Genomic DNA, 13,535 nt, shown 5'->3' with positions numbered 1-13,535 from the left:
GCTCTTCTCCTTGCCAAGAGGCAGTATATGGAGCCAATTTGTAAAAATCCGGTGGTTTGGAATAACTGTTTCTATTCCAGGCGTTTTGGAAAACTATTTAGTAACATTATTATTTTATTTTTTTTTCCTGCTGGTGATCTGAGCACCACATAGCAGACCAGCAGTACAAGCTGTAAAAGTTCCAAAAATTCTGCTAGAAACATTTATAAAAATACAGACTCTAGAAAGGAATTTGACTGTACAATGTGTACAGCTCTCGAGTTCATCCCAGAGTGGCTTCTTACCATGCTACCATTTGAAAATGAGAGGAATGCATCCATACTTCTTCTGTCCAGGAAGATCCCGCTCCATCCCAACATGCATCTGAGTGCAGGCTATGGGCCTCAGTTATTACATGGAAATGGGCAAGAAAAGACCCAAACTACCATCAGATAGGCTTCGCAGTTTCAGCCCCCATGCTGAAGAGGAAAGGTGTGCTTATTGATGCATTGCGGTTGCCGTTCGCTCTGAGCAAGAGTCCATTCTTGCAGCAGCCAGGTAGTTCACTGAGAGTCTGGCTTGCCTTGCTGCAAGAAGAAATTCTCTATGGTCATGCCGAGGCTTCAATGTATTCACTTTTTGGTGCTGCTACCCTCAAGTACTCTGGGTTTTCTGCCGCGGGAACTTTCAAGAGACCGTTAGGTTTGGTTTCCTTCGGTAAGAAGTCCTGCTGGTAGTCAGGATTGTCCAGATTTATTTGGTGGTTGCCCGCCTGGATCCAGTAAGGAGAGCTCTCGAAGACTGTCTTGGCCAACGGAGACTGGTTGGTGTTGAGATACTCGGGGTTGTCCACAGCTGTGCTGTGTGAATTCTGGTAGTTAGAGTCCGTGGGGACCTTTGAGTTTGCTGTGAGAGAGAAGTTGTTGTAGATTGGATTCTGGACCACCGAGCCAGATGCTTTCTTGGGCACCAACTGGTTTACGTACTCTGGAATAAAAAGAAAATAAAAATGAGAAGGAATGAAAATTAATACATATAACTAATGCAGCCGTTTGCATCACTTGAGGTGTAGTTTCAAGCCAGGTGCTACTCGTTCTTCGCACACAGCATCTCACTGAAATTCCTGGAGCAGAAGAGAGCCAAAGGCAGGGACTGCCATGCCATGGCACCAAACGCGCTGCCCTGAACTTCACCTTCAGGAATTTGGTTTGCAAAGCAGCAGAAAGATGGCTTGGACCGCGAGAGAGCGAGATAGCTACTACTGATTTTAGTGACGTGTGGGTGGCTATGCCCCAGATACTGCTCTGAAATTGCAGTCTGGGAGCTTAGCTGCCAGAAGCTGTTTCCCTAGAAAAATGTTTAGGGATGAGGAAAATGCCTAGAAAATATAGGACTGACAGTAACAGAGACTCTGTGTTTCACTTCAATGCCATCCCTTGCAGGGTCTTTCACCCTTTTTAGCTGTGGCGCATTCTTGGAAGGGTTGGTTTGGATTTTTTAAGGGCACAAAGTATCCTAACTGCATAAGCCAGCACCATCTCCCTCGGTGCTTGCTGGCTCACTCTCCGACGCCTACGCTGTAAGTCCACATGAAACCGTGAGCTGCCTTCTGTGTATCAACATCTGAAAGCAGTGACACTGCCAGAAGGCTGTTTATATTGCTGAAAGGGTTTAAGGGGTGAAACTCAATTTTTACAGGATATTTTCCCAAATAGAAAGCTTTAAATATATAACCACGCACGCAAACTCCCCGGCCAGATGGCACACATGGCAAACATGAGGAACTTGGCTGGTGAAGGAACCAAAATGAGAAACAGCCAGAAGCAGCCAGATAAAGTCTAGGAAATGGACGTGCGCACAAGTTTCCACTCCCGTTTATTGAGTTAAAAAAAGGTAGGAAGCATTTGGATTGCTTCCTTTCTACAGAAAAGGAAGGACAACCATTATATTCACAACCGAATGGCTTGTGAATGAGTGGCCGTGGGATGGAAACACAGGAGAGGCACTCACCCGGGGCTGGCAGGAAGCCATCGTCTATGCTGTCCTCCAAGAAAGCGCCCGTTGGGTCTGAGCTGTACCTCTGGACAAAGCTGTCTTCCCTCACAGGGTGCCCCTGCTAGGTTGGAAGTAGAGAAAATCAATATTAAAGAGACCGTTTCGTAGAAGTTGATCCACACAGGAGAAGTTGCTCCTTTTTTAAAGGTCATCCCACTTACCCCGTTCCTGTCAATGCAGGTTGTAGCAGAGTTGTTGCTGGTAGCACTCTTAAAAAGAGAGAGAAAGAAAATACAGACATTATGAGGAGGAGTTCACTCTTAGAATTGCTTGCCATGTTTCCACAGAGGAAAAGTTGCATACCAACGAACTCAAGAGAGGAGTGCGGGATGTTGAAGGGCTGTTGAAAAAGCCCTGATGTGGCACAAGATACTCATCCGCGTCCACTATATCTTCCATGTCCTCCTCCTCCATCAAGGTGCGGTAAAACTTGGAGTCCGTCGGGCTGGGCAGGTGCATCCTATCATCTCCCTGTGAGACAAGTCGGTGTGAGAGAGGTCTCGCAGACCCCCTTCAAGCCCTCATGATCCCCTTCTCTGAGAGCCAAACTAATTTAGCAAGAGGCCCAAGATGCAAAATCTTGATCTGTATGTTTAACCAAATTTACCTACAGTTTAGGGGAATTTGGGCCTGCAATCTCTGTCCATGCTGCTGTAAGATAGCTGCATTTTTAAGGCACATTTTTAAGAGGATCAAACTCTCCTCTCCTCTCCGGATTGCAGTATGAACTGTTACTGGTCCTAGACTGGGACTAGGACTGAGAAAATAGTGACCCGTCTTGAAATTGTGTTTGTGGTTCTAGCTGAATGTGTTAAGACCTGGAAAGCAATGATAAATCTGGCCTTAAGTTAGCCATATTATACGTTTTCATACGCATTACTAATCATTTTGGGCCTCATATTAACTGCCCATCAGACATCTGCCTACTAATGGGTTTAGTACCTGTATAACGAGATAGCGTGGCGGGTCACGGGCCATTTTCGAGAACTCTGCTATCAGTTCACGAAACTTGGGACGACTGTCTGCATCGATCATCCAGCCTGGAGAGAGGACAGGGAAAACAACGCACAAATCAAGTTGTTTTGGTGATCAAAGACAGAGCTTAAAATAAAATGTAACAGCAAAAAGAGCAGTGCCATGCGTGGAAAGAAGAAAGGAGTTATCCATAAAGGACCACAATAAAAAGTCCATTCACCAGCCCCTGGTGTGAATTTCAGCATTTAAAATGCACATCTTGGCAGTTTTGGGAAGAATGAAGGAGACAATAAAACCCCAAGTTGGAAAAGCTCCAGGCTGAGCCTATCTCCACGTGGGCAGGCAGGTCCTACCTGAGCGATAACAACCCATCAGTCCTGAGGATGGTGAATGGGTGGCCAGCCTGGACTGGTCCAAATTAGCCTGCTCTGAAAAAGCTCTTGAAGGAGGAGAAGTGAACGAACTTCAGCGGGCGCCTGCAGAGGTACGGTGGTTTGACGGTCTAGTCATTGCACTGCTTCGTGAAACCCTGGGAAGCCTAAAGCAGAAGCTACCCTCTGTATCAGATGTCTTCTAAAATTGAAAACGTCCTCGCTGGGGACATTTTGAAAGATTAACTATACCTAAGCTGTATTTAATTAGTAAAAGGGCTTTAACGAAAACAAGTCCTACAGCTTAAGTGTGGATCAATGCTAGAAAAGATTTTGAATATAGATACCAGTGGTTTTACATGTGATATTACTTAGGAAACCCACACTCTCTGTTATCAACTAACAGATGAGCTGCTGTAGAGATCTTGGGTTTAAAATTAAAAATAATAAAGGTCAAGCTTAGTGTGTCTGGAGGAACTCATAGGAAACAGTCTATCCATAGTAATGGGGAAATGAGGTGATAATACACCATCTGAAATCTGCATTAGACAAAAATCTCATCATTACCAGTGACTTTTTACCATGCTAGAAATACGATCCCCTGCTAATTCAAGAAGAAATCCTTCCTGCTTTTAGACAGAGTGGAGCATTTGGGAGTTTGCTGCTGTTGCAGAAGTAGCATCTACTATTTCTGAATTTATCTCCGAGTTGCATACCTTGAAATACTGTTTCTCAAATAAAAAAAAAATTGTTGTGCAATAGCTTTGAACATTGCCGGTTATACTCTCTGCTTATAAAAGAGATGACTGACAATCCTGAATTCCTTTAGACAAAACAGCACAGCTTCAACAGGGTCTGCACCGTAACCTGCAAACATGGGGTGATCAGAGCAGTGAAAGATGTGCAACCGAGTCTTGTGGCAGAAGGACGGCTCAGACTCCAGATCCTCACACTCTTGTCTTTAAATTTAATGGGATGAAAGGCGATGGGGACACTCCACTGGTTGTGTTTTAAAAGCAACAGGTACCTGATTAGGTGCCTGGAAAAAGGCCTCCTTTCTACATCTGGACTAGCCCGAAGGAAAGACAATGGGCTGAGGTGTCAGGAGGGTTCAGCATCTCTGAAGCTGAGTTTCTAGGATGCTGCTTTTGGGTCTGGGCCCCTCCCAGGCAAGGCGCACACATCTGCATCCAGGTCCTGCTTGCCCTGCTCAGCACAGGATCAGGCTCATCCTGGGTGATGCCCGTCCCAACAAAGCAACATGTGGGTGCTCTGGAATTCCCCAAAAGTGCTGCATTACAGGGTGTTAATTCCTATTTCAGGTACATTTTCCTCCAGTGAGAAGGTCTTAAATGCCACCTAGTGGGCTGCTTCTCAGCATCCTCACAGCAGCGATGCAGGGATGCGGCACTCATGGCCTAGAGATGCGCGGGAAAACAGGTAATAATCTGACATTTTAGCAGCTGATATAGATGGAAAAGGGCTTTGGAGTTCAGATGCCCTTTGATTTGCCCTAAAAATGGCCAAAAAGAGACCCTCGCCTCTTGTGCTATTTTACTGCGGCAGCTGTGTGCCCAAAAGGGGCCATCCCAAAAATGAGGAAGAAATCGGATGAGGAACTCTGGATGTTCCTGTGCATCTGCTATTATGGTGGTGCCTGTGCTCCCGGCACTCCTTTAAGTAAAAGGAGCACAGAATCCATGTGTGTGGTTGTGGGGGGAGGCATATTACTGAGCTATGGGGGAGCCTGGAGGAGAATGCAGTGTTAATGTTCTTCTCTAGACCTACAAAAGCAGAGTATCAGGTAAAGCGGGTGGTGTTATGCTAATTTATACTGCCTGACAATAGCCGTTTAAAATAATTGACAATATCAGTCAGTGGTGTGAATGGTGAAAAAAACATTATTTGGCTGAATTAGTGACTGATGAAACCGTATCTCCTAGCTAATGCTCAAGGGACAGGAACAGATGCTGGTGTCACCGCTCTTTTTACATAACCTAATTTTTTGTGCGATCACCAAGAGCACAGCATGTATAAACGCGACATAACGAAGGCAATCGTGGTACTTGTTCAACTTGGGTGAGCACCCACAACCCCAAAGGTGAACTCACATTTGACCATGATCATGTACACGTCGATGGTACAGATGGGGGGCTGGGGCAAACGCTCGCCCTTCTCCAAGACGGAGGAGATCTCACTGGCGGGGATCCCGTCGTACGGCTTGGACCCAAATGTCATCAGCTCCCAAACGGTCACACCTGCAGGGTGGGAAGAGAAGACCGTGAGAGAGGCTTTGCCGGGAGCCAGGGTGCAGAGAGGGGTGAGCAGAGGGGGCTCTCCCGGAGCCACTGCGTTGCCAGAGCCCCACCCAGGAAAAGCATTTTCTGCCATGATCTTAAAGAGAGACAAATGAATAAATCAGGTTGAATCATCCTGCTTTCCTTTAAGGTTTCGGGTTTTGTGCCTTTTTTTTCTTTTTTTTCAATTAAACCTCAGCTAGTATCTCAGCATTCGGGTTTTGTGCCTTTTTTTTCTTTTTTTCAATTAAATCTCAGCTAGTATCTCAGCACTGAACATCCCACGAACTTCCCAGCCCCACAGAAAGGAAATGCAGGTTACTGCCTCCTCGCTCCAACCCAGAAAGTGGTTTTAAAAATGGAAGTTGTCTTTTTGTTTGAAAACAATCTCTTTGGAGACGAGCGAGAGCAGTTTTTGAAAGATGGATAAACCAGCTGCCTCAGTGTCATTTGCTGACATGCCGTGTACTCTTGTGATGTTGCTGTTGTGATTCTCTGGTAGCTTAGGATACAAAACAAGATTTTTGGATGCCAAGATACATAAATGGATTAAGAGGATCAGAGGTTGTACTTTTTCTAAAAGGACACAGGACCTGACCATCTGCCTTAAATATTTTTCAGGAATATAAGAACCCATGGAGTGGAAATTTTGCAATAAGTTGCTTTGAAAAGTTTTCTTTCTGCTCCTCTTTCTTTCAAGCTGGCTTATGAACTATAGCCAATATAAAATGAATTCTCTAAGGAGGTTATCACTTTGCTTCCCTTTCAGCGTTGTCCTCTCAATACCAGGACAGCACAAGGATTTTAGGCCACAGCAGAGTTACACAGATTGACAGTGGCCGATGGTTTTAAATCCTCCCTCTAGTTATGTGGCTTTATTATCAGTCCAGTTATAGTTCGTGTGAAGCTGCTGAAGAAAAGCATCAGCAGAACTTCAGCAAATGGAGCAGAGTCTCCTACCTGCAGCCCCTTTCAGGGGAGGGCTCATCATCTGAAAACGTATTCTGCAAAACATTTTACACCTCACTAGTACGCAGTTTCATGGGAATTTTACTTTGTTGAATAGGTGATTTGGGCTCATTGTTTATGTTTAATCTCACAAGTCTTCTCATAATAGGAAGAAAAAAGGTCTGTGGAGTCACTAGCAAATCTTGCAATTTTCCAACCCGTCTGCGATAACTGTGACTGGTTTTAGACTCACCATAACTCCAGACATCACTTTGATGAGTGTAAATCCGGTGTAAAATTGACTCCAAGGCCATCCATTTAATAGGAACCTAGGAAAATTCACAAATAAGTCTTAAGAGGCCGATCCCAAATTTATCAGTAATATTTACCACCAGGTGGTGTGTAAACCAATAGTTTGGTTGCAGAAGGGAAAAAACCCAACCAACAAACAACACGACTGTCTGAGTGGTAGAGGAGGCAACTTTCAAGTCCCTTATTATTATTTTCTTTTATTATGTTGAACCTGGGAACTTGTGAAATACGAGGCATATTAAAAGTATCTCTTACAAATTAATTTTACAATATTTTTTATAGTCAGTTACCATTTTTTTTAACCTTCTGTCATAACAGGACACAAATCCAACCTCAGGCTATATGACAAAAACTGATCTGCACTCATATGGTTTCCATTTATGGTCTCCGCAATATTTGCAGGCAGCTTCTCTTTAATTTCTCAGCAGGACGCATTCGCTCCATCAGCACGTAGTACAACACGAAGGCGTGTTGAACCAAGTCTGACAGGTCTTTCGTCTGCTATAAATATACAGCATTCCCTTTCTCTTCATTAACTGCACAGTGTTATTGGTGTTGGCTACAGTGATGAATTCAGCCATGCTTTTTTTTTTTTTAATGTTTTTTTAATAATCTTGCTTTTTCCCAGACGTTCTGGGTGGGAATTTCAAAAGCATTCGCTACTCTGCTACCTCCGCTCCCACTGCAGTCCCACTGGCCTGATGCTGCTTTGGCTGATTTCAGAGGACTCCCACAGGCTTCAAAGGCAGCATGCTGAGACGGCATCCGAGTGCTTTGATAAACCCATTTTCTTTTTTTTCCCCCGTGTTTAAGGCTTGTGCGCAAGCACGAACACCGACGAACGCGCAGCAGTTCATTCTCCGATGCGCTTTACCTTGCCTCCCTCGGCGTGATACTCCTTCTCGTCGGCGCCGAGCAGCTTTGCCAACCCAAAGTCCGTGATTTTCACATGTTGAGGCGTCTTAACGAGGACATTCCTGGCAGCAAGGTCACGGTGCACCAGGCGACGTTCCTCCAAATAATTCATTCCCTGCAATACGACAGACCGTTGGTAGGCATCACATGCTTTGGGCTTGCACGTGCAAACGAGTTACCAAACTTCAAGTACTCTGTGGTAACTGTACGCACACCGCCATAAATGTGCGGTAACCTATCCCACCTTCTGAAAAAGGTTGGCTGTTTCGATTTATGTGATGCTTATTGCAGGCTGAGGACGTGCACTTGCACAGGTACATGGAGAAGTAACCCTCCAGGAACCTTTTTGTGGGTCCATGCACTGGTGGAGTGATGAAGAAAAAAAGAGATGGTAGCAGATATATATAGCTGGGGATGTGGTTCCTTTGGGGTTTAGTTCAAGAAACATAAAATCAGGATAGGACTTTCAAATAAGGGAGCAAAGTCTTCTTTCAGCAGCACTTGTGCAACCCCAGTGACTTCAGGACAGCACAGTACAGAGTTTAACTATCACTTTCCACACACACGCAGGCCAACCCTACAGAAAGTATTTAGACATTAATCAAAGTTGCCGATACTGCATCTTATTACAGCATACTCTGCCTTCTCCCTGCTAACAATGAGGCATCCCACTGCGAAGGTGAAAAAAGGAGAAAAAAAAGAAGTAAAAAAAAATTAATTTTTTGGCAGAGTTCAGAATTGCATCTATTTTCAAGTCCTCTTTGAAAAGGCAAGTTCTTCCAGTTTCACTGCCTCCCACGATTAGACTGGGTTTGCCATAGCATACGTGCTTTTTTGGTACAACTGCCTCTCGAGGAAGAAACCAACTAATTGTGCCGGTTTGACTCCTAAAGCATAAATCTAACAAAGAGCTGTGTTTCTGACCACAGAGATTATTCCCCTTTTCCTCAACACCACTCTCTTGGTGTATGGAATCAAGAAGTTCATGATTTCTAAGTTTCCTGCAAGATCTTTTCTAAAAACCACAATTATTCCCAGTCCCGAGGTTTCTGCTGGCGGTAGCTTACGCGCTTGTATTTTTATGAAGAGAGAATTAATAAAAAAGTACTTCTAACCTACAAAGTTAACACCAAAATGATCATGTTGATGTGATGACAGAGCACTGGAGGGAATAATTCCCTTCCAGCCTCCACCCCCTTCCTAAGCCCACTGCTAACCTGGACCACCATCGAATCCTCCACCCAAGTCCCTCAGCAGAACTTCACCCATGCGTTGCCGATGTTGCCAAAACAAACCACCCAAACAAACTGGCGCAACGCCACTACGAGCGTTCATTCAATTACACAAATAGATCTTTAGCGAGCGGAGCTCTTGAAACAAAATATCTTCAGCTGCCGACAGAAAACAGACAATCTTACAAAAAAATAATAATCACATAATCTCGCCTCAGTAGGACAAAAAAAAAATCCTGCTAAACATGTCTTGCTGCAGAGACGTATTAAGACGCAAAGCCGCTGAAAGGCATAATATCAGTTTCACGCTAAGCTGTTTAAGATGCCGACGGCTAAAAGACTTGTGCATGTGCATAACCGTACACCGAAGATGTTGAACTGCTCATCTAGAAAGTTCAGCAGATCTTTAATTGTGTGCAGGCCTGGGGTTTAAGCCATTTTTCATCATTAAGCGTGAGACCAATGTGTTCAAAGAGTTACTTCACAGTGTTTCTGCACATGGAGCGTCTACGGTCTGTCAAAACATCTTGTCTGAAAGACAGGACTCCATACCTCAGTGAAAGATAATGTTTGTAAAAGATGCAAAGAAAACTTATTTCAAAGCTGTGAAAACAGAAACAAAAATAAGCTTCCCAGGGAACTTGCCTCCTGCTGGTTAGTTACCAGACATAAATATATTTGTTTCAATTTTTTTCCCCCTCCAAAAGTACATTTTTAAAGAGTCAGAGAATGTGCAAAAATCTGGCACGACTTTATCAGAGTAGCAACACCAGACACATTGGTGGGAAAAAGCCGTACGTGTGATTTACGAGTGCTTTGAGAAGAACTTCAGTGCGGAGCAGCACAAAGGAGTACGCTGAAGGTCAGGCATCGCTGGAGAGGGTAGGGGTTGCTATGGGTGAATGTGGAACTGACATGAAAAAAAAAAAAATCAAACAGAAGCTAACAATTGTGAATGGCAAGCTTTTGGGCAAGCGATGCCCCAAGCATCAATTTGGGGACTGATTTTGCCACCTTAAAAATTAACAAGGAGGAAGAGGAGGTGGGAAATGTGGCCTCCAGCTCATCTTCCAAAGGGACTGAAACCAGGACAGAGCAGTAATTGATTTTAAACAGAAGAGCAAAAGAGTCAGAAAAAGGCAGTTCACATCCCGGGTGGACACATAAATTAAAATTCACTTGCTGTGGAGCACGCTGTATAAAAGTACACACCCCGAGATGAAAAATGTGCTCTGTATACTTTTGGTGGATACATTTCTGAGGTCCTCAGCATGTTTCCTGAAAGCAAACCACGGCCGGGCGAGCCTGGGATGTATACATGGTCTCAAGGGACCGATAAGGCTGTAAGTGTGTGGTTTGCATTCCCAAAATCAGCAGCATTAAAGCAGCCGGGCTTTGCGGATACTGCCATCTCATACGACAAATCTCCAACAAACTACAGCTATTTTTTTATGTTGGTTTTGCTCCATTCTTCCACGCTTGCAAATGGCTAACCGCCTCCCAAACACAGCATGTTGCTGCTAAGGGCTAGAGGCTGGACTTCAGTCTCCTTTGCTGCTTTTCTCTTTGGCCAACAGTGCCAAGTGTGATGAGGAGTCTTTTATTTGGCACTATGGCCACTGGAATTAGATTACAGGCACCAACTCAGTGCATATAAATTACAGAACAGCCCTGGGATGCTCGAATGTCTTTTGCTCACAGCCAGCCTGCACTAGAATGGAGCTGGTGTTTATTAATCAGTAGTTTCGGTCCCCAGGTCTCAGAGATTTCAGCCTGAAATTCTCCAAGGCACACAAGGAGGTGTATTCAACAACATCACTGGTTTCCCAGTGGCACAGCCCAAAGAAATCCACTGATGGAAGTAGCATTTTGGTATGGGAATTGCCAAATTCTACTCCCTTCCTTGGCACAGCTTCGTTACATCACAGTATCGTTTCATTACCAGCTGTTTGGTTTGGACATAAATGTCTTGGTGATAATATTAGGCTGTCTAGGAGCAATTTGAAGAATAGTTAAGGTTTGCTCAGAAAATGGTAAAATGTTTAAGACAAAGTAACCGCTTACTGTCACGTACAAGGTATCTAGGAAAACTGTGGTGAAATAGAAAGATTTTCAGAGTAAATAAATACATTACGCGCTGTCAGATCCCCGCATTAGAGTCTGAGTTTTAGCTGATCTGGAGGCGACGGCCCGCTTACCTTTGCAATCTGCACGCACCAGTTGAGAAGGTACTGGGAGCCGATGTTGTCCTTGTGCTCTCGGATGTAATCAAGGAGGCAGCCGTAAGGCATCAGCTGCGTGATGAGCTGAACCGTAGAGGTAAGGCAGATTCCCAACAAGCGGCACACATGAGGATTGTCAACGCTAGCCATCACGTAAGCTTCCTGAGAAGAAAGGAAGAAAAAAAAAATAAAGCAACGTGAAACACTCCCTTTGGCATGACACAAATATTGGGAGGCAGTTTAAAATAAGTTGGTCGTTCAAGAGGTTGCTAAAATACTGTATGTGTAGTCTGTGTCTCGTATCACATACGAAATACTTGTATTTCCCACTCTGTAGACCAAGTTTTTTCTCGCTCAGTGAAAGGTCCAGATTTTGAACAGTGCAGCATCACTGAGATGCCGCAGAAGAGCCAGTCTCTCACTACCATACACCAAGCAAACATTAGACATAAAATCCTGGGGATAAAACTTACAGACCTAGGAGGAATTAATAAATTGAACATCAATTGGAAGCTGATGGGATTTCATCATTTTGAACACCTAATTGCAAGGGTAACACATCTTATGAACATGTGTCATATGGCTTTTTTCCCTCCACAGATCTTTTCACAAAACTGACTGGAAATCAGTATTTTTGTGACTCCTGCCCCTCTGACATGGTTCGTACTAACCCAGAAAGTCAAATGTTGACACCTAGGATGTGACTGACAGTTTGACTTTTTAAGAGACCATGTTCTTCTTGACCATGTTGTTCTTCAGTTGCTGCCAAACCAAACAGGTTAATAAACAGTTCAACCCTTAAGAAGCTTGAATACATGTCTTACTTTAAGCAACACTGGTGAAAATATTGTCCCCAATTGGAAAAGCTGTTTTAGACTCATATAGCAATGTAAATGATACCAGGAAGGTACTTATAATGTGGGAGCCCAAGTGTAATAAACCCTTTGGTCAACTGGAATTTTGGGTTTACATTTTATAAATGTGTGAAAAAAACCTCTTCTTTCAAGCCGGGGTTCACCCTGTGTAGCTTTAGGTACCTAGCTAAGATACTCAAGGTACCTCCTCCTCTTCCTTTGCTCTTCTGTAGGAAGGGAGAGGCCCCTTCAGAGGCTGGTGCTCTGTGCTCCAGACACACTGAATACATCCTTTTACATGGCCACAGGGGAAAACCCCCCAACTTCATGAGTTTTGTGTGCAAAAACTACTTCGGTATCGGAATTTGAGATCTATATTTATATTGACATCCACTGTCAGGTGCCAGCTCAAAGAATGGATTCCAACTGGGGAAAAAAATGCGAGCTGAAGTTGTTCGGGTTTTTTTAACTAACTTTGTGTCTGATTTACATGATGGCACTTTTAGACATTTTCGAAGCCATTTGATTGAAAAACAGCACAATGGGAAATAAATAGGAATTTTTCCATGCAGCGAGTTTTTAGGTCAGCATCTTAACTCAGCATCTGGAGTCACACCAGCTGATCATCCCTTGGCAATTCAGCATTAGGCTAGCAGCCCCCCAAAGCCTAAAATCACAGTGAAGACACTATTGTGGCAAGGAAAGGAGCAAATCTGCACTTTCTAAGAGCTTTAGAAAAAAAATACCATAGCACTTTACTCATCATCTAACAAGCTTTCCACAGATGTCACATAGCTGTGTAGCTGGTAAGAACTATTATTAAACAAAATTATTAAGGCAATGACGTTCAAGAAATAAGCAAGTCCAATTCTTAAGCAATATTTTCTGGCCTTGGTATTGTTGTTTGACATGCCAGCCTAAGCAAAACATGATGTAATGCAGCTTCTTCTAGAGGTGCTATAGTTCTGCATTTGGTATCCTTGTTTTGAAGCCCCTGGGATGAACGTGGCCTCCTGGCAGCCAGGTTAAAGAAGATCTCCAGCAACACTGGGTAAGTGCTCCTCAACCTACCGCGGGTTGTGAGCAGGTCATTGGCAAACAACCCTCTGTCACGGATAGCATGGGTTCTGTGGGCTAGCTCGAGGAAAGATAAAGCAAGAATACGATCTGCTGTTCAATTACGTAGATATTTGTGGCAGCATTTTTTAGAGAAGCTTGCAAATCCGTTATACGATGCTCAGATGTAAGCAGAGACCAAAACACGCTCATCTCCCTAGGTTTCCAAACCGAGCCATCGTAACGATAAAGGATGTCTGTTCCTTGCTTTGCTTCCTGTTTGGATTCAGATCCATATTGTATTCATTTCAATGGCGGG

General features: G+C 44.0%; 1 protein-coding gene across 1 annotated transcript in view; it reads right to left on the bottom strand.

Annotated features, from left to right (window-relative positions):
* Window positions 1-589: 589 nt before the first annotated feature.
* The window catches only part of EGFR (epidermal growth factor receptor), a gene marked incomplete at its 5' end in the record, with an annotated part of 44,210 nt that continues 31,264 nt past the window's right edge, over window positions 590-13,535 (bottom strand). The window contains 9 exons of the mRNA XM_009705500.1: window positions 590-966; window positions 1,990-2,095; window positions 2,196-2,243; window positions 2,338-2,505; window positions 2,977-3,074; window positions 5,492-5,638; window positions 6,879-6,954; window positions 7,812-7,967; window positions 11,283-11,468. Of these exons, the coding sequence (XP_009703802.1) occupies window positions 590-966; window positions 1,990-2,095; window positions 2,196-2,243; window positions 2,338-2,505; window positions 2,977-3,074; window positions 5,492-5,638; window positions 6,879-6,954; window positions 7,812-7,967; window positions 11,283-11,468 (1,362 nt within the window). The remainder of the gene's footprint in view (window positions 967-1,989; window positions 2,096-2,195; window positions 2,244-2,337; window positions 2,506-2,976; window positions 3,075-5,491; window positions 5,639-6,878; window positions 6,955-7,811; window positions 7,968-11,282; window positions 11,469-13,535) is intronic.

The sequence above is a fragment of the Cariama cristata genome, unplaced genomic scaffold, assembly GCF_000690535.1.
Source record: "Cariama cristata isolate BGI_N322 unplaced genomic scaffold, ASM69053v1 scaffold1038, whole genome shotgun sequence".
Taxonomy (NCBI): Eukaryota; Metazoa; Chordata; class Aves; order Cariamiformes; family Cariamidae; genus Cariama; species Cariama cristata.
The sequence above is the reverse complement of the archived record's forward strand: the minus strand, read 5'-3'. Positions and strand labels throughout refer to the sequence as shown.